The 22,115-nt window shown below is 45.2% G+C and overlaps 1 protein-coding gene across 2 annotated transcripts in view; it reads right to left on the bottom strand.

Moving 5' to 3' along the window:
• The window catches only part of LOC123770558 (armadillo repeat-containing protein 8), a 63,888-nt gene that overhangs the window by 4,556 nt on the left and 37,217 nt on the right, over nucleotides 1-22,115 (bottom strand). For both annotated transcript variants that reach the window (XM_045762579.2, XM_045762580.2), the window contains exons 8-12: nucleotides 15,469-15,711; nucleotides 8,807-9,052; nucleotides 3,445-3,606; nucleotides 1,604-1,750; nucleotides 1,079-1,245 (exon numbers count right to left, since the gene is read on the bottom strand). In XM_045762579.2, the coding sequence (XP_045618535.1) occupies nucleotides 1,079-1,245; nucleotides 1,604-1,750; nucleotides 3,445-3,606; nucleotides 8,807-9,052; nucleotides 15,469-15,711 (965 nt within the window). The remainder of the gene's footprint in view (nucleotides 1-1,078; nucleotides 1,246-1,603; nucleotides 1,751-3,444; nucleotides 3,607-8,806; nucleotides 9,053-15,468; nucleotides 15,712-22,115) is intronic.

The following is a 22,115-nucleotide window of genomic DNA, read 5'->3' as shown; positions in this document are numbered from 1 at the left end:
TAAAGCCCAATAGGCTCAGGAACCTGTACACCTGTTGATTGACAGTTGAGAGGCGGGACCAAAGAGCCAGAGCTCAACCCCAGCAAGCACAACTAGGTGAGTACACACTCAAGTAACTTCTCCCCAGCTTTTGTATCACTCGATCCCTCCTACAGACCTGAAGCTGTAAACTTCTTGTTAAAGAAATTAGCCCACCAACGTTTGAAACTACCCGAGGTCGAGTTTGTGCGACCTTGCCTCACCTTTCAGGGACAGAGTCGTAGGTTAGGTCCCCTACAGATCTCCACTCAGGTCAACTCAACAACTGCACCAACAACAACAACGGAACCTTTATTGACTCTTACAGCCTGGTTGACCCGAACACCAATGACGAGGCCTGATCAGAGACTTGGCCTTAAGGATGTCAATCCACGGAATTATCGACAGGTAAACCACAACAACGGGACCGTTATTAACTCTAACAGCGTCAACAGGACTATTATTGACTTTTACAGCAGCAACAGGACTGTTATTAACTCTCATAGCATCAACAGAACCACTATTGACTCTTACAGTAGCAACAGGATTATTATTGACTCTTACAGCAGCAACAAGACCATTATTGACTCTTACAGCAGCAACAACACCATTATTGACTCTTACAGCAGCAACAACACCATTATTGACTCTTACAGCAGCAACAACACCATTATTGACTCTTACAGTAGCAACAAGACCATTATTGACTCTTACAGCAGCAACAACACCATTATTGACTCTTACAGCAGCAACAACACCATTATTGACTCTTACAGCAGCAACAACACCATTATTGACTCTTACAGTAGCAACAAGACAATTATCGACTCTTACAGCAGCAACAGGACCTGTATTGATTTACATAGCCACAGCATTGATTTTTGGACTCTTACCGCAACAAAATTTTCATACCTAAAATTATTGTCTAACCCACCAAATTCCTGCACACCTCACCAGTAGAGTACTGGCGAGACCAGTAGAGTACTGGCGAGACCAGTAGAGTACTGGCGAGACCAGTAGAGTACTAGCGAGACCAGTACGGCAACACGAGACAACTTACTTGTCAAACAATGCTGTGTCAGTTGTCGTCATCAGGTTTTGTAGTAGCTTATATACACCCATCTCGCGAAGTTTGTTTTGTCTCTCTGCGGCACCTTCCTCCACGTTCCAAATGAGGTTACTTATGCAAAACGTTGCTGCTATTTGAAGTTTGACGTTTGGTATAACCTGCGATGGATGATTTGCTGTACTTGTACATTAAATTTAAACAAATTTATTTTGTATACAAATATACATAATGAAAACCATATGCATGAAGTGAACGATTTTGCACTTGAAAGTCAATTAAATACACCATGTTTTCACACACAAATGCTGTCAGTCTTCAGGCTTTTGGGAAACGATTCATAAGGAGCTGACAGCTGACTTTAAGAGCATTTCTTTAAGAATTATCTGTCATCAGAGGGATTTATGGAAAAGCTTTATGTGTGTGTCAGTGTAGTAGTAGTAGTAGTGATGCTACAGAGACTAGCCTAGCCTAAACCAACCCAACCACACATTCAATAATCCCTTAAAAGATACATACCATATAATTCATTAGCTTTTTCAGGACATCTTCATTCGACATAATGGCAGATTTAGCCATGTCTCCATCAGCAATGTTGGCCAGGATACAGAGGGCTTGTTCTTTGACCTCAGCCGAGTGCTCACCTTCAAGAATCAAAATAATGGCCTGCAAACAGAACAAAATTAAACAAATTTTCAAGTGGCCGAGGACTAGCGACTCGGCCCAGCAAATTTACCCTTTATCTCAAGTTTATCGCAAGTTAAGGCATATATGAACTTAGAAACAAAATGCAACTTGTAAAATGTTCAAGTCTCATATCCTTAACTTGAGATAAACTTTGGGTGAAGTTGCTGGTTCTCAGCCACTTCAGTATTATTTTCTCTAAGCAGAATAAAAATCAAACATTGAATGCAATGAAACATCCATTTCTGGGCAACCTCATTAGATCTCTGGTGCATTATGTTCTGGTACTATTAAAAACCTATGACGTTGTGAGGCCTTTGGTCTTGTGCTGGCCTAACCAAAGCCAGCATCAATACCTAGTGTGGTTATAACAGATCTCTGGTGCAGTATGTTCTGGTACTATTAAAAACCTATGACGTTGTGAGGCTTTTGGTCTTGTGCTGGCCTAACCAAAGCCAGCATCAATACCAAGTGTGGTTATAACAGATCTCTGGTGCAGTATGTTCTGGTACTATTAAAAACCTATGACATTGTGAGGCTTTTGGTCTTGTGCTGGCCTAACCAAAGCCAGCATCAATACCTAGTGTGGTTATAACAGATCTCTGGTGCAGTATGTTCTGGTACTATTAAAAACCTATGACGTTGTGAGGCTTTTGGTCTTGTGCTGGCCTAACCAAAGCCAGCATCAATACCTAGTGTGGTTATAACAGCCAAGGTACACCAGGCTACCTCGAGTGGGGAAACCCCTTGAAAGGAGGACACTCAAACAGAGACAATATCACTCTGGTGAGGAAACTGGATGTGTAAAGTGATATCAAGGGCGAGAACCCCGAAACAATATTGGAACATACTAATAGGCTACGGATAGTTGGGAGCATATACAAAATCATGAAATATATCGAACTAAACACAGCCCCCTCTGTAAAACAACAATGTCCCAAGAAACACTATATCACTCGTCTAGAATGTAAAACGTAGAGGTCCCAACAGAGGCTCCAGTTGTTGTTGTTGTTGTTAAAGATTCGCTACCTGGAACAAAAAGTTCCAAGTAGCACGGGCTATGGTGAGCCCGTAGGAGGCTCCAGTGTGGTAAGTATTATCAGTCAAATGAGTTTGGGCACAGGCTGGCTGGACTCCTTCATGACCCAAGTGCAATGATTGTCCAGATTGACAAACAACTCCTTGCCTCATTTCACTTTTTACTCACTTTAATCAAGATTTGTCGCTTTCTTGTTTCACCTGGTAGTGTTAAAGGTGGCTCCGAGGCACTAGTGCCTAATGCACCCGGAACTACTATGGGGGGGGGGGGCCACACCAGAAAAACTAATACTGTTCACACAAAAATGAATAATATACACATCTTAAAGACTACTATAATGTACGTAAATACACACTATCTAACAGTGTACATAATAGCAGATTTAGCCATGTCTCCATCAGCAATGTTGGCCAGGATACAGAGTGCTTGTTCTTTGACCTCAGTCGAGTGCTCACTTTCATGATACACCATATCTTACAGTGTACGTAAATTCTCTATATCTTACAGTGTACGTAAATACATTATATTTTATTACAGTACATGGGCACATTGTAAAGTTCAATAACCAAATTGTGAAATGAATGAAGAATTTGGATAATGGAGCTTATTGTACATTGATCACACCTCACTGACTGACCTGCATTATTTCTTTACCATGGCACTGCATAATTTGGTCTATGTGTCCCTTGGTGGAGAGGAGGTTACGCAGGAGACCCAGGGTCTTCATGAGGATGTGCACGTCTGTATCCGACAACAGACGGAAGATTTGGTCCGTTCCCAAGTGGTGCAAAATGGAAACCTGAAAGACCAAGTTCACTGCTTATTAATTTGTGATATTTTACCATTATCATTATCACTATCATCAGCACCACCACCATGTTTTCCTAATTATTTTAGGGGTTGGGAGATATCTGCAGCAATAAGTTAGAAGAAAAATACAGTACTATATGTGAAAAGAAAGTCAAATACAGTGTAATCTTGGTTGATGAATACCTCCTCTTTACGAACTTTTCGGTATATGAGGTCAATATCCTGTAAAATTTGACTCGCCATTCGAGGTTTGCCACGGTTGTCACGTTTGTTGATACATGTTTGGACCAACGAGCACGTGGTTTTGCCGGGCATGGGGCGAGGCACGCTATGTTTACCAGTATATCCCGCCTAATGGCGACCGTGCTTGAATTCTTTTAGAAGAATTTCATTATTTTTCTGCTTTTTTGTTTTTTTGGAACATGAAACCAGAGTTGAATGTAATGAAATGGCATTTTCTGGGTGAGCGCCAGAGGCTCCCAGGAGCTATCGTACTGATACTAGCTATATTAATCTGGAGCTTCAGTCATATGGAGTTCTTATGCCTACTGGGAACCACGAGCCAGAACCTGATTCCCTCAGAGAGGCGAAGGGAGCAATGGCCTATGAAAACTCTACTCTTTAATAATGTATTCATGTCTGCCACCAACCGAGGTTAGGCACCCAGAAAGGTAGGCGCCCCAAAACAGACCCCAACTGGTAGAAAATTGCAACCTAAGATCGAACAGAGCATAAGAACTTCCCCCAAGAAAAACAGGTAACAAGCATAACGTTATTAACCCGTCACGCCGCTCCTTTTGTGGGGGAGGGGGGGAGGGGGAGGCCCCCGCCAATTCAATCAGGCCTCCTGCTCACTAGTTCGGAGACTGAGCAAACGGGAGAAACAGCGACGACCGAAGGGAGGGAGGGCGCTAGGGAGCCTCCGGGACTCACCCAGAAAATGGCATTTCATTTCCTTCAACACTGGTTTTCTGTGGGGAGCGCCATCAGCTCCCTGGTGCTAACTACCCAAAGAGAAGGAAAAGAGGGACTTACCCGGGAGGCAGCAGCAACGCGTGCCTCAGGACGAAGACAGGACAACTGGCTGCAACCAACGACCCAAGGCAACACAAGACTGCTGAGGGCCCGGAACATTCATGAGATAATGGGCAGCCAGGACCTTGTTCGACCTCCAAAACCCCCGTGCCCGAATGTCAGCCCAAAACATGTTCCCAAACACAGCAGCAAGAGCCGCAAATTTCCAAACGTCGTGGGCACAAGAGTAGACTACAGCCTGGCTAGACTTGATAACCCTGTGGACACCCGAACCCAGGAACAGGGAATGAGGTATATCAGAAAAGCCCGAGACACGTCCCCGGACACAGAACCAGAGGCGTGCAGGTAACAGTGTAACGTTGCAACCAGACACAAAACATGATGACTTCCCCACCCCCCAGCCTGACCAACCAAGCATCAATAACCCACTGACCTCTCCAGAAGCCCGCTGTCTCATTCTACACCAGAAAGAAGGAGATGGCTGTAAACGAACAAAATGTCCACCAGGACCAAAAAGAGCAGAAACCCCTGCGCCAGAAGAGAGCATAAAGCTCACTGACTCGACACCCAAAGGCCAAAGCCAACAAAAACAAAGCCTTCTGAAAACAATCTTCAACCGAAGGGACCACAACAAACCGAGGAGAGAGAAAAGAGAGCATCCAATCCAAAGATTTGGATGGCTCAGGTGGCGCATGACCAGGCCAGAGGTGGAAAAACGCACGAGAAAGCTTATTGGAACGGAGCCGAAGTGACATCCACCCCGAACGCAAGCTGGAGCGGCTCCGCCAGCGCCGTATAAGAGGCAACAGTATTTGGCATAAGATATCGGTCCTGAAAGAGCCTAGAAAGGAAAGACAAAAACAACACGAACAGAAACAGATGTCAATCTACGAAGAGAAAGGAAGTGGTGAATGGCGACAGAACGTCAACAAGAGACACTCATACTGTCGTCAGGAAGCAGACCGCAGGTGGGATACCATAAGACATGGCACCTGATGACCATACAAGTGGCGATACACACACCTCAGAAATACCAGACGCGAAGAGCGGAAGAGTAGATCAAACCAGTAAGGTACCTCACTGGGCCAATCTGCTGATAAAGGCGGAGCCGCGGAAAACAGCCCGATCTACTGAAAAAAGCGGAGCCGTGGAAAACTCCCCGGGTTCGGACACTGAGCAAGTAGTGCCTGAAACCACGGCTGAGCCGGCCACAATGGGACCAGAAGAACCTTTCCCTGATAGGACTCCAGCCAGGCCAGAACCCAAAGTAACAGCTGGACCGGAGGGAAGAGGTAAAGGTAACCCAATCTTGCCAAGTCTTGCTGAAAAGTGTCTACCATGATGGCTTCACAGTCGGGGAAGGGTGCCACATATATTGGAAGGTGCCTCAACAACGCCGACGCAAATAGGTCCACCTCTGGGGACCCGAACGTGCGGCAAAGTTAACTGAAGAAGTCGGCATAGACCGTCCATTCCATGGACAGGGGAATGAACCAAGACAGGCCGTCCGCCAGGACATTGGACATGCCCTTGATGTGAACTGTACGGAGAGCTAAACCTCAAGAACTCAGCAGAAGAGCCACTCAAAGCGACCAGCCCCAAAGAGCCAAGGATCGAATAGACTCCCTGCGCTTTAGGCAATGAACCACCGGGGCACAGTCCAAATGGAGCCGGATCGTAAAGCCTTGAGTAAGCCGAATCTACCGCAGCGAAAGCCACACTGCTGCAAACTCCCACACTATGCTGTGAGCCCTACAGAACGACGCCACCCACTGCCCCTTGCCGGTTTAGTGAGTACTGGTCACAAAGCCCCAGCCAGGAATTGAGGCATCCGTGAACACATCGAGCGAGGGCTCCGGAAGACACCAAGGCACCGAACCCCAGAAAAACCCAAAAGGGAAGCTGGAGACTCAGCACCCAACGCAAGGCCCCAGTGAATGAATCCAACAATTGCGAGAGCAGCGGGAGGGACGGCCCCGAAGGAACCAGAACAGAATGGAGGGAACCAAATGGGACTTCCTCCAGTTTACCAGGAACCCAAACCCGGCAAGCTGGGAAAGTACCAAACCCCTGGTGAGCAAACAAGCAGACCGGCTGGGAGCCAACACCAACCAGCTGTCAGGGTAGGCCCACACCTGAACACCTAGCAGACGCAGACTGGCCACCATGATCCAGGGTAAGACACGGGAAAACGAGTTTCTCGCTGGAAACGAGCAAGAAACCCACTTGAGGGATGAAGTCGTTTTGACCACGCACAAGTGGACCCACTGCAGGATGACCTGATGGAGTGAAGGGGAAGCAGCCTGGCCCAATCCTTCGAGAGGAGGAGCCGCTGCCCAACACCACCACACGCTGGAGGACACGACCAGAAATGCCTACGAATCGTGAAACCAAGTGTAGGCGAACAGAGCCAGCATCCTCCCCCCAGCACCCTGTCATCGGGGCGACCCGCGAAATGGCCGGTGCCCTCTCCAAGAAGCCGACTTACGTGCAGAGACTTACGTCCACCATGCAGACCAGACGAAGACGGCTCCGGAGGAGGCACTGGCACAGAAGCTGACACCAAGGATCCACCTCGACCTGCAGAGACCTGAACCCTTGGCACGACCTGTCTGGGAAGTACGAGAACGCCTACCCCAGATCACCAACAAATCGGAAAGAGGGCAGCAACTAGCAGAAGCCGCCTGCAAAAACTGAGAAACAACCGAGTCCAAAAACAATAACGGACAAAAGGGAAGCAAAAACGTAAGAACCAGGGGCCCAAACCAAATAAAAAAAGAGTGAGGATGGCCTGCCCAACACGTGAGACGAGGGGCAAAAAAACAGAGACACCGCCTCCCGGAGGATAGGTGCATACAGTGTCAGCAACGCCGCCGACTCCTGAGCAGCCGAGGCCAATGCTCCGAACAACAGCCTAGCACTCAATGCCTCCACATTCTCCACAAGCTAATCCGAGGACTGTTCGAGAAGAGGAAAGAAGCGCAGGACCGAGGCCAGATGCCCAGGAGCACGAAGATCCTCCACAACCAAGGCTGCCGAAAGGGAAGGGACCTGGGTGTGCAACTACCTTGAGGTTACCTTGAGGTGCTTCCGGGGCTTAGTGTCCCCGCGGCCCGGTCGTCGACCAGGGCTCCTGGTTGCTGGACTGATCAACCAGGCTGTTAGACGCGGCTGCTCGCAGCCTGACGTATGAGTCACAGCCTGGTTGATCAGGTATCCTTTGGAGGTGCTTATCCAGTTCTCTCTTGAACACTGTGAGGGGTCGGCCAGTTATTCCTCTTATGTGTAGATAACTAGAGCAAGTCAATCTCACAAGAAAGCACAGGGGCATAAAGGCACACACTGAGGTGCTCAAAATCGCTCCCCAGGTAAACCTAAAATACCGTAGTAAGCTCCCACTAATGCAGAACAGGTATGGTTCTAATGCTTGGGGCATGGCACGGGTATGACAGAACCCGTGCCATGCCCCAAGCGAAAAGAACCAAGCATTCAGCGGAGAAGCCTGGCTGTGCTGTGCCGTAAAAATATGTTAAAGATTCCTGTTATGCACAATGCCACCCTGCTGTGACTACCATCAGTCACAGAGGGGAGTACTACTACTACTGGGGGAGCCGGTCGGCCGAGCGGACAGCACGCTGGACTTGTGATCCTGTGGTCCGGGGTTCGATCCCGGGCGCCGGCGAGAAACAATGGGCAGAGTTTCTTTCATCCTATGCCCCTGTTACCTAGCAGTAAAATAGGTACCTAGGTGTTAGTCAGCTGTCACGGGCTGATTCCTGGGGGTGGAGGCCTGGTCGAGGACCGGGCCGCGGGGACACTAAAGCCCCGAAATCATCTCAAGATAACCATGATCTTTTCAAAGTGGACAAACAGTAACCTAGCCTTAGGGAGCATCTGAGCAATACATAACTTGGACAAGAGAGCAGGTGATGGGACAACAGAGCCAGTGGTGGTGCAACAGATGATGGTACAATCACCTAATCATTAACATGCAGTAATTGTCTTAACTACAGCTGGTTTGGAGAGTTTTCCTACTCTCACAGCCTGGTCTTATATTACCTTACGACAACTGCCAGATACGACAGCAGGCGCGAGACAGTGACAGTACCAAGGGAGTAGATAAATATCAAGTTACCAATAAATGTATCACTAACCTTCACTCTGTGCTCTGCCTGGAACGCCATGTTCATTAAAGCCCACACAGCATTTAGCCTGAGTCCAGGGTGTGGCCGTCTCGTGAGACCACACAGAAACTCTACCGCTCCCTGATCCAAAATGTGCTCCTTAGACGGCGAGAACTCCAGCAGGAGGTTACAGAGCGTAGAGGACGCTACTGTCACCAGTTCTTCACTACTGGAGGTTTTGAGCACCGTCATCAGAGGTCTCCACACCATGTGGTCCTGGCCAGACAAAAATATGAAATGTTATATTAATAAAATGATTAGAGCATAAGAATAAAGGTTACTACAGAAGGCATATTTGGTCTATACAAGGCAGCTTGTATTTATATCCACCCAAACTCACTCGTTCACATGTCACCCCAGCACCTGAAACAATCTAGTAATTCCATGTCTAATATGTTACCACATATTTGCAAACCAGTATTTTATCAGGTCTTTCCTGAATCTAAACTTCTCTAATTTGTATACAATGTTAGGTGTTCTATAGTGTGTGTTGATAACAACAAGAAACAGAAAAGCCTGACAGATACCTAACATAATTCACTGAAACTGCCTTTAAACAAACTTCTTTCTCCTCTCGAATTTGTTTGCAAAGACAACATTTATACCATACCGTATCAGTAAAGCAACATGATCAATACTGGACACAATCCCTTTAAGTCTCATTTCAACTAATTGAATAGAAACATATTGCAATCATACTTGAATAAAGAAATATAAAAATAGCAGAACCAATAAAGAAAAAACAAACAATCCTAAATGCTTTTAAACATATGCAAAGAAAATATAATTAACCTCTGCTAAAAGAACTTTTATTTACAAGAAAATGCCATAACCAATGACAAAAATCCAGCATTTAAGGTAATGATGTGCCTCTTTCTGGTGGATCCCTCAATATTTTCCCGAGCTACTCGCCTGCTTGATACCTGCTGGATGGGGTTCTGGGAGTTATTCTACTCCCCAAGCCCGGCCCGAGGCCAGGTTTGAACGTTCTACAAGGAACGTTCCTCACTTAAGGTACCAAATAAAGGTTCTTAATGAATCATGAGCACCTATCAGAGACTATGACCAGAATCTGGCCCTCTCAATACAGAGACAGAAATCTTTGGGAACACAAGATCACCACATTATCAAAGGGAAAAACAGCAGACAGAAAGAGAGCACCAAAACCATCAACAACACAGTATGCTTCTCATACGCACACTGTTCATACACCTATGCCATCATTTCAGTGTTGTCTTAAATTTCTGACCAGCAAGATAGGAGCCATGTAAACGTTGTACTGTAAAACCAGAACCACATCACAGCCTGGTCCCCCTACAGGTGCCGCCAGAACCACATCACAGCCAGGTCCCCCTACCGGTGCCGCCAGAACCACATCACAGCCAGGTCCCCCTACCGGTGCCGCCAGAACCACATCACAGCCAGGTCCCCCTACAGGTGCCGCCAGAACCACATCACAGCCAGGTCCCCCTACAGGTGCCGCCAGAACCACATCACAGCCAGGTCCCCCTACCGGTGCCGCCAGAACCACATCACAGCCAGGTCCCCCTACCGGTGCCGCCAGAACCACATCACAGCCAGGTCCCCCTACCGGTGCTGCCAGAACCACATCACAGCCAGGTCCCCCTACCGGTGCCGCCAGAACCACACCACAGCCAGGTCCCCCTACAGGTGCCGCCAGAACCACATCACAGCCAGGTCCCCCTACCGGTGCCGCCAGAACCACATCACAGCCAGGTCCCCCTACAGGTGCCGCCAGAACCACACCACAGCCAGGTCCCCCTACCGGTGCCGCCAGAACCACACCACAGCCAGGTCCCCCTACAGGTCCTGCCAGAACCACATCACAGCCAGGTCCCCCTACAGGTCCCGCCAGAACCACATCACAGCCAGGTCCCCCTACAGGTCCCGCCAGAACCACATCACAGCCAGGTCCCCCTACAGGTCCCGCCAGAACCACATCACAGCCAGGTCCCCCTACAGGTCCCGCCAGAACCACATCACAGCCAGGTCCCCCTACAGGTCCCGCCAGAACCACATCACAGCCAGGTCCCCCTACAGGTGCTGCCAGAACCACATCACAGCCAGGTCCCCCTACAGGTCCCGCCAGAACCACATCACAGCCAGGTCCCGCCAGAACCACATCACAGCCAGGTCCCCCTACAGGTGCCGCCAGAACCACATCACAGCCAGGTCCCCCTACAGGTGCCGCCAGAACCACATCACAGCCAGGTCCCCCTACAGGTCCCGCCAGAACCACATCACAGCCAGGTCCCCCTACAGGTGCTGCCAAACCCGAGAAGGTCGTGCTTCCTGACCTCTAATGATCGTATAATGTACCTAGTGTTTAGGAAAGTTCCAAAGGAGTAGACCCATGGCCACGGTTGCTAACCATATCAGCCTTAAGGATAGAAGACAAGGAAGGCATTTGTGAAACACGAAACGAAGAAATAATGTTCACAACAAAGATGGTCATCATCAAGAATGTGGATATCGTGATCACAAGCGAGCATGTGGATATCACTGTCACAAGAGTGGTGGCACTGTCCCACCACACATCAATGATGGCCCCATTAAATTGTTCGCCAGAACAATGGTACCATTATCTCGTCCACAACATTGATGGCCCCATTATCTCGTCCACAACAATGATGGCCCTATTATCTTGTCCACAACAATGATGGCCCCATTATCTCATCCACAACAATGATGGCCCCATTATCTCGTCCACAACAATGATGGCCCTATTATCTTGTCCACAACAATGATGGCCCCATTATCCCGACCACAACAATGATGGCCCCATTATCTTGTCCACAACAATGATGACCCCATTATCCCGACCACAACAATGATGGCCCCATTATCTTGTCCACAACAATGATGGCTCCATTATCTCGTCCACAACAATGATGGCCCCATTATCTTGTCCACAACAATGATGGCTCCATTATCTTGTCCACAACAATGATGGCCCCATTATCTTGTCCACAACAATGATGGCCCCATTATCTTGTCCACAACAATGATGGCCCTATTATCTTGTCCACAACAATGATGGCCCCATTATCCCGACCACAACAATGATGGCCCCATTATCTTGTCCACAACAATGATGACCCCATTATCCCGACCACAACAATGATGGCCCCATTATCTTGTCCACAACAATGATGGCTCCATTATCTCGTCCACAACAATGATGGCCCCATTATCTTGTCCACAACAATGATGGCTCCATTATCTTGTCCACAACAATGATGGCTCCATTATCTTGTCCACAACAATGATGGCTCCATTATCTTGTCCACAACAATGATGGCTCCATTATCTTGTCCACAACAATGATGGCTCCATTATCTTGTCCACAACAATGATGGCTCCATTATCTTGTCCACAACAATGATGGCTCCATTATCTTGGCCACAACAATGATGGCCCCATTATCTTGTCCACAACAATGATGGCCCCATTATCTCGTCCACAACAATGATGGCTCCATTATCTTGGCCACAACAATGATGGCCCCATTATCTTGGCCACAACAATGATGGCCCCATTTCCTCATGCACAACAATGATGGCCCCATTATCTTGTCCACAACAATGATGGCCCCATTATCTTGTCCACAACAATGATGGCCCCATTATCTCGTCCACATCAATGATGGCCCCATTATCTCGTCCACAACAATGATGGCCCCATTAACTTGGCCACAACAATGATGGCCCCATTACCTCATGCACAACAACAACAATGACCTATAATCTTGTCAACAACGATGGCCCCTATTATTTCATCCACAACATACCAAAATCATTTATGGCCCTGTAGGAACCATTTTAAAAGTTCCTAGGTGCCAATCTCGAGAAAGACACATGCCATTCACTGTCCTTGTCCAGGGATAACCAAATGTGACTAGCTCAGTTGTAACACCATAAAGGTGTTTTGGCTGTACTTTGTATTTAATATATACATAGTACAGGAGTCAGTCAGACAAGATTTTGAGAGGCGTCAAGGTGTCCGACCCATACTCACACCTCTAAAGTGTTAATGACCACAAGTTGACCTGTGGTCAGGTCGTGTCATTTCACCTCGCTTCTGCTAAGCTGATAATAGCAGACAGTTGGTGGTGTCTTTCCATCAAACAAGCCGCTGGTTAAGGTGTGGCTTGGTAGATGGCCTGGGGCTATCTACTTGTGGGCGGAGTTTAGCTACCAATTTCACAATAAATACCCAGGGAACTGTACATTCGAGAGCAAAACACAGCACAGCAGCATAGCATAGCAGAACATCAGCAGACAGCAGCCGAGACAGGCTGTTGGCCGGGCCCGACGGGGGGGACTGTCAACTGTAGGCCTCCCCCATTCCGCTATTCTACTTAGGCTCAGTCCTTGGTGAGCGAACGTTAAGGTGACTTAGTTCATGGTTTCCAACCATTAAGTGTTGTGTGATTATCAGGGACAGACAGCTATAGTGACCTCAATGTCTTGTGTGGTGACTCGCATTGTTTATTAATCTGGATATAGTGAACCTTAAGTTCGATAAAGCTTGAATTATAATATTTATCATGTTAAATATAATTGATGAATTTATTGTTTAAATTGTTTTTAATTTTGTTTCCAAGAGATTTGTGAGTTGAGGTGAGAGAGCCTCTGAGTTTACTGATTTAAGATTCCAGTTAATACATGCTAACAACATCTTTGATAATTTTGTGATACAGATGAGTTCCATTCCTTGTCTTGTATGTACTGACTTAGGATGGATAGTGGCAGCCCTTTCTACTACTGTACTTCTTTTCTCTTTTCTACCTATACTTATCTACCTTTCTACTTCTACCTATCTATCTTTCTACCATCTACTTTTATTTTCTACTCTCCTTTCCCTCTCCACCTCTCTTCCACTTTCCCTTTCAACTAACGACACTCCTCGCTACTCCCAATACTCCTGACTTCATACTCCTCCCATCTACCTCCTACATCTCTTCCTCCCTCACCCCAAACCCTCACTCATTACTTCATTATTCATTTCATTTCACCCCCCCATTACACAGTAATAGGATGCCAAGCCCTAAATCAATACAAAATAATCTCCCAAGACTTATGTATTGAATCCAATTAAAGAATAATTGAAGAAAAAGTAGACATATTTAACACTATCGCTCTCTTTGGACACCGATCATGTCCATTTTTTTTCTCTCAAGTCCTAGCCGTCGATAGGACTCACGTCCACTACAAAAATATTTATATAAAATTCATTTTTTATCCAATCGACCTCGGGACAGTTTCAAAATAAGCGCCTTTAGAATGCACAAAATTTGATACCAAAATGAAAGATGTAACACGAAACTTGATGTCAGAATACTTGAAAGATTATAAATACGTTTTTGGGTGTAAATTTTAAATTTTAAAATATTTGTTAAAATTCTATTTATTGTGCTATTATTATGGGACTAGTTTTAAAATACGTGCCTTTAGATTGCAAACAATTTGATATCAAAACGAGCGACATAACACGATAATTGATGTCAGAACACTGGAAAGATATAAATAATTTTGATGACGAGAGTCCAAAATTAAAATATTTGTTAAAATTCCAGTTATTGCTCTACAGTATTATTATGAGACTAGTTTTAAAATGCTCGCCTTTATATTGTGAACAATTTGATACCAAAACAAGTGATGTAACATGAAAATTGATGTTATCAAACTGAACGAGTTTACACATTAGGTTGTGGTGTGCAAATTGGTGCTCGTTCACGGGTAACTTTAGGCTTTGCTGTGGGGAGTCTCGCCAGACTTTTGGACATTATATGCACATACATCTGCAGGGAATTTAATTGCAAACACAATGAAACCAAAACGAACAACGTAGCATGAGAATTAAGGTGAGAAAACTGAAACGAATATACACATTTAGGCGTCGCTGCACGCTCACCAGCATCAATAGCCCCATAACGTCAAAGTCTGCAGTGCTCATGTGGCGCGCGTGATAATGTTAAATCCCCAAAAAGCTTTCATGAAGTTGCACTGCTAAAAATTATTAGGCAACACTGAACCTTTTCAGTAAGTATCTTAAGTCCAAAACAAATTTAGCGATATGTAGACGATGAATCACAATAACGGGGCCGAAGACATGCTAACCAAACCACACATCAGAAGATGGAGAAACAAAGATGTTCCGGTCCGTAATCGGTCTGCATTATAAACAATACGACTTGATAATGGTCCAAGAGGGACCGAAATGTTGTCGTTTCTCCGTCTTCTGGTGTGTGGGTTTGGTCATCATCTAAAGAGATATTTCTCAGGTCAGCTGGAAACAGCAAGAGCATTAGATAGAAAAAATAAAGAAAAATTACTAACTGAATCCAAGACAAAACAAGTGATGGATAAATGAACATTCTCCGAAAGATTAATCCAACTTGTCCTGCCCTTCCATGTTCAATACACTGTACTGTATATGGTATTCAGAATTATTGCATATTGTTACAATTCCCAGTAGGATAAGCATAGTGTCAGCCATCTGTGAATATTGTCTTACATATCCTAACACAACAAAAAATAAAAATATTACAAGCTTAAAAATTCAAAAAACAATACTAAGTATGTAATATTTTGCAAAGAAATTCTCACCTGAAAAGTTGTCCTGAGTGTATGAACAGATCTTGAAAGAGAGTGGAGGCACCTTACTGCTGCTAGTTGGACTGGCGGACAAGCTGCCGACAGTGACGTAACTATGGTATTCATAAGGCCATCCGTCTTAATGACTCTTTGTCGGATATCTTCATCATTAGCTCCTAGAGAAGCATATACTTTAAGTGCAGCTTCTAGCATTAGCTCGGGCCACGTGCTTGGGTTGTCATACTGTCGACACGACTGAAAAACAAAAGTTGCATACACTATTGGTTCAAAAATAATATTTCCTATCTCTCACCTCAAGGTAACCTCACACAATCTCTGTATCATACTGGAGTGTATTCACCTAGTTGTATTCATCTAGTTGTGCTTGCAGGGGTTGAGCTTTGCTTTTTTGGCCCGCCTCTCAACTGTCAATCAACTATTACTAACTACTAATTAATTAATTTTTTTCCTACACACACACGCACCCTTAGGAAGCAGCTCCATAACAGCTGTCTAAATCCCAGGTACCTATTTACTGCTAGGTAAGAGGGGCATTCAGGGTGAAAGAAACTTTGCCCATTTGTTTCTGCCTGGTCTGGGAATTGAACCCAGGCCACAGAATTACGAGTCCTGGGTGCTGTCAACTCAGCTACCAGACCCCCAGATAAATATACAAGATAGTGTATACAAGATAAATTGTGCAAGCTCATCTTCAAGGATGTTTTGAGCCTATTTAGTAATTGTTCAAACCACACTTTCTTTCTCTCTTCTATTTTCAACTTAACCAAGATTCCATCACACATCAGCATTTGGGCGGATGGTTGACCTGATTTTCATGGATTCCCGCTACAGTGTTTACATATATCATTTATATAATTTATTACTCTTAGTAGATCCATAAACTGACTGACATGAAATGCATTAATCTTTCTTAGTGAAGTGATTAAGCACGTCTTGTACAGTACTTACTGGGTAATACCGTGTATATTCGGAGTGGTCATTTATCACAACATTCTGTCTACTTTGTATTCCCTTATACAGTAACTTATTATTCATTTAAAAGAAATACTAAAGCGTTGCTTTATTATACGATCCTATTCTTTAAATTTAACCCCTAAACTGCGCAAAGCATCATTAGCTGTGGTGAGTAACTGTAGCAGAATTGCGAACCACATCTATTGATGTGTTGGAGTACCACAAAAGATGTAAAAGTCCACAGCTACACAGGGTTCATATCAGCTTTCTCAGGGATTATTACGACCCTGGGTTCCTCAAGTGGAAACAAGAGGTCAAATTGAGCTAAATAAGCTACCTAAGATTAGTGAGACGCATGGCGAGGTGTTGATGTTTGTATCTTCCTTGCCAGACGTAAGATGAATCTTGATTGCTCACAAAATATTCAGACTCTTGAGCTTGTTGTGGATTAAGTATAATATTGTAGTAATTACTTTCCCTAGACCGAGTAAAGTAAACAATATGGTACATAGGTGAAGATTGTAATGGGTATAGCTGCACGATCAATTAGGCTCTTCCCGGCACCACACAACTCGGGAGCCCTGAGCTGGTCGCTGGGTGGGGTCTTCTCTGCTGGCGTTCGAGGTGTAAACATCTGGACTGGGTGGCTTGGCGCCTCTCCCCTTCTGCCTTCTACTCTCCCTTACCTATTTCTATGTCTAGTGTCTAAGTTAAGCATAGAATGTTAATTGTGCCTACTCTGGTATTGTAAGATTGGTGTAGGGGGGGGGGTAGTATTTGCCAGTGTTTTGGGTACCCCCTAGTGTTGTGTTGTGTTGTGTTAGGGTACCACGTGGTCTCACTACCCTAAGCTGCTTCAAGCTTCAGGTTCTTCACTAGTAGTACCCTTCACTAGTAGTACCCCTAGCTTGTTCTCAGTGTAAACCTTGTATCCTGCTTATGTGGACCAAGGCTTTTAACGTAAGATAGTGTGGTAAAGTAATTATTATTATTGTTTTTGATGTGAATGTATATGGGGGTTGTTAAGGGGTTAATAAGTAAGTAAGTTAGTTAAAGGAGTATTCATTCTTCCTGTGTAGGAGATCTATGATCAACCTCTAGACTGACATTATCTTGTAGCCAATTAATATTCACTGTTGATAATTTTATTTGGGGGCTGGGCCTTTTGGATCTCCCATATGTGATAACTCTTAATGCTAACTACTGCCCCTACATCCATTTATACTAGATCCCCAATAGTACAGCCCACGATTTATAACAGGGATCTTGTAAACAGACACCAATTTTTTTTAAATCCTGTGGCAACATTCCTGGGTGTGAGAGCCTCAGTACTGAGTGAGCAACCAAGGTTGGCACATGCAGCATGAACTAACAGTACTGCTGTTCAGCTTGTGACCACAGCATCGCCTAAAAATGTCAAAATATATATGTAACTAGTACTATTTAGCGATGATAATATTACAGAAGACCCCTGACTGATAAAAATTACCAGAATTCTGATAATCGCAGGATTGCTGTGATAATTAGCGCTGTGCGTAGTATGGTGGGTGGAGTAATGCTGAGGGAGGGAGGGAGGGAGGGAGTTAGCATCAACCAATCATCAATGACCCAAGGCCCCCCTGGTTGATACCTGGTTGATGGGGGTTCTGGAAGTTCTACTCCCAAGCCCGGCCCGAGGCCAGGCTTGACTTGTGAGTTTGGTCCACTAGGCTGTTGCTTGGAGCGGCCCGCAGGCCCACATACCCACTGCAGCCTTGTTGATCTGGCAATCCTTGGAGGAAACTTTCTAATTTCCTCTTGAAGATGTCCACGGTTGTTCTGGCAATATTTCTTATGCTCGCTGGGAGGATGTTGAACAGCTGTGGACCTCTGATGTTTATACAGTTCTCTCTAATTGTACCTATGGCACCCCTGCTCTTCACTGGTTCTATTCTGCATTTTCTTCTATATCATTCATTCCAGTATGTTGTTATTTTACTGTGCAGATTTGGGACCTGGCCCTCCAGTATTTTCCACGTGTATATTATTTGACATCTCTCCCGTCGTCTTTCTAGCGAGTATATTCAGAGAGCTTTCAGACGATCCCAATAATTTAGATGCTTTATCTCGATTATGTATCCCGTATATGTTCTCTGTACTCCCTCTATTTCAACAATCTCTCCTGCTCTAAATGGGGAAGCGAGTACTGAGCAGTACTCAAGACAAGACAGCACAAGTAATTTGAAGAGTACAACCATTGTGATAGGGTCCCTGGATTTGAAAGTTCTCATAATCCATCCTATCACTTTCCTGGCTGCCGCAATATTTGCTTGGTTATGCTCCCTAAAATTTAGGTCATCAGACATCATTATTCCCAAGTCTTTTACATGTTACATGTTGCTTTCCTACTATGGGCAAATTTAATTGCGTTTTGTACCCTGTATTATGTTTAAGGTTCTCATTTTTACCGTATCTGAATACCTGGAATTTATCGCTGTTAAACATCATGTTATTTTCTGCTGCCCAGTCGAAAACTTTATTAATATCTGCCTATGGAAATCAATCGTCTCATTCTTCGCCAGAAAAGGAGAAGGCTGCAACCGAACAAACCTACCACCAGGACTGAAAGAGCAGAAACCCCTGCACCAGGGTAAAGCATGCAGCTCCCCGACCCAACCCCCAGAGCCCAATGCCAACAGAAAGAGAGCCATGGAAAAACAATCTTGAACCGAAGAGGCCACCACAAACTGAGGAGAGGAAAGATAGGAGAGCACCCTGTCCAAGGACCAGGATGGCTCGGGCAGCGCATAAGCAGGACCGGAGGTGAAACAAAACACGAGAATGCTTATGGAATGGGGCAGAAGAGACATCCACCCCGAACGCAAGCTGGAGCAGCTCTGCCAGTGCCATATGATACAAGGCGATAGTATTAGGCATCAAAGGACAGTCCTGAAATAGCCAAGACAGAAAGGACAAGACAACCCGATCCAAAATAGAAGACAACCTACGAAGAGAGAGAAAATGTTGGAAAGAACACAAGGAAACTTCATACTGTCGCTGAGATGAAGCTCTTAGGTGGGACACCACCAATGAAGCCACCTGATCATCATATAAATGGTGATAAACCAGGGTCAAAAAGACCAGACGCAACGAGCAGAGGAGAAGACCAAACCAGCCGTGTACTAGACTGGTCCGACTTGTTGGAAGAGGTGGATCCGCAGAAAACGTCCCGGGTTCGCACACCGAGCAAGCAGCGCCTGGAACCAAGGCTGCTTTGTCGGATATTTGACAGCCACTAATGGGACATGAGGACTACTTTCTCTCTTGGTAGGACGTAGGACTCCAACCGATTCAGAACCCGAAGCAACAGCTGGACCTGGGGAAAGAGGTACAGGTAACCCCACCTCGACCAGTCCTGCCAAAAGGCATCCACCGCATCTGGCATCCAAGAAATGAAATGAAACAGGGAAGGAATAGATTTATGACAAGACAAGCATCAAAGCCTCAAATGCCTTCTAAAAAAGTAGAGGAGGCTTCCCTCCTCCTGTGCCAGCAGCAATAATTGCCAGCCATTGCCGGTAGCAGCCTGTTATAAGACTGAAAGGCTGCTGCCTAAAATAGGCAAAGCTGTACAAAAATAAAGCTCCAGCAACAACAGACTTTACACACACACAGGTAAAAGAACCCCTGAATCTAATAGGCAGAGTTATAGACACAACTGTAGTGGCAATCACTGTCTAAACAAAAACAAAAAAAAAAAAAAAAAAAACTCACTCACTCATTGGAAAATGACAAGCAGCAAAATTCAATTCTAGGGTGCACGAGGAATTCGTAGCAATCCAACCAACAGAGGACGGTAGTAAACAACCCTCCCATTCCCCCCTGGATGGAACATAAACTGGCTCTCCATGCCATTATAATTACCACTTTCGCTTTCCCGGCGAGTGGGCCGTCACGCACCCCAAGGTAGCCCGAGCGATGTTTATACTCTTTTTCAGCTTTCTTACCTCAATTTCCGTGCTACGTTGTTGAATTTGGTATCAAATTGTTCGCAATAGAACGCTCTAAAGGAATATTTACATATAAGAACAAGTATAAGAACAACATTACCAATACCATAAGATAAAGAACATAAAGGTAAAGAGTGGCTGCCTCACGCCTGATGCTCTGGGTGTTGCAACAGTGTCACCTGTAGAACTGCTGTCATCCTCATCCTCATCACCAGCATGTATTATGATGTCATTTTTGAGAAGCTAACCCATACACTCAAAGTATACCAGTGACCAAATGACTACTTCGTGGAATTGGAGGAATGTGAGTTCCTTGGTATTAGTTGTGTAGAACTTCTATAACACAAAAGCATTATGTATATCCATGTATAACCACAAAGAATGGGAAGACGTTGGCGCGCATTTTAAACAAACCGCATAGTAATCGGAGAATAAAGTAATTTTTTTTTTAATATTTTAATTTTGGACGGAACTGCCGTCCTCGGGAAAACTGTGTGGAATTATTTTAGGACGTCATTACTGTTATCCGGAAGCGATAGTGTTAATGGGCAGAAGCACGAGAAGCACAGAGGTTAGCCTAACACATAACCCAGTAAATGAGGGAAGGCATACAGTGCCACAGAATATACAAAAAGAATCCTTGATCACTACGTAAGTGCAAACCCAGAAACACATAAGGCACCAACTCACAGTACACAAATTGGGGCCATGCATTTTACTGTGAAGTACACAAATAGTTAATTTATTTACCTTGAATCAAGCGCCGTGACACTCATGAGCAAGCCCTAAGCCCTAGCAAGTAACAACAGGAGAAACCCCAAAAAAGGAGGACACTGGAACCCCTCAAAGATAACTCAGGTGATCAAACAGGAAATGCAAACTAACACCAAGGAAAATAATCCTGAAACAATGTCACAGCAACTCATAGACAGGGAACACACTAGGCAGATTGCATCAATACAATTGTGAAGCATAAACAGGTGCAAAACACAATTTCCTGTGGGATAATAACATTCCAAGAAACACTACACCACTGGACTAGAAAGCAGACAAGGTCCCCACAGAGGCCAGCGAGTCTTAAGTGGCACCAGGCCCACAAGTGAAGGTTTGGGCCGGCTGGACCCCCCCGGGTGACTTGAACTGCCACTTGGTGGCACACTGCATTGACACAACGATCATTTACAATCAGCAAACTGCTCGTTACCTGGAGCATCCCTGGAGAGGGTTTTGAGAGTTCTTCTACTTCCCAAGCCTGGACTCAGGTCAGGCGCAACTTGGTTCAACAGGCTGTTGCTTAGAGCTGCCTGCAGGCCCACATATCCACTACAGCCTAGTTGGTCTGGCACTTCTTGCAAGAACTTGTCTAAGTGCATCTTTAATACATCCACTTTTGTTCGTTGCTCTATTTTCTTTTATTTCTCTTTCAAATCAAGATTCATGCTTTGTCCTGTTTTGCCTTTAATTCTCAGTTTTGAGTCTTATCTGTGATGACCATGCACACCCCTTGCCTCTCTGAACACACCAGCGGCCAGATTCACGAAAGCACTTAGGAACGTGTACATCTTTCCTCGATCTTTGACGGCTTTGGTTCCATTTATTAAACAGTTTACAAGCATGAAAACTTCCTATTCAACTGTTGTTATTGTTATAAACAGCCTCCTGGTGCTTCGGAGCTCATTAACTGTTTAATAAATG

This window comes from Procambarus clarkii, chromosome 46 (genome assembly GCF_040958095.1).
Source record: "Procambarus clarkii isolate CNS0578487 chromosome 46, FALCON_Pclarkii_2.0, whole genome shotgun sequence".
Classification (NCBI taxonomy): domain Eukaryota; kingdom Metazoa; phylum Arthropoda; class Malacostraca; order Decapoda; family Cambaridae; genus Procambarus; species Procambarus clarkii.
Note: the sequence above shows the minus strand (reverse complement) of the source record. Positions and strands in the feature narration are given on the sequence as shown.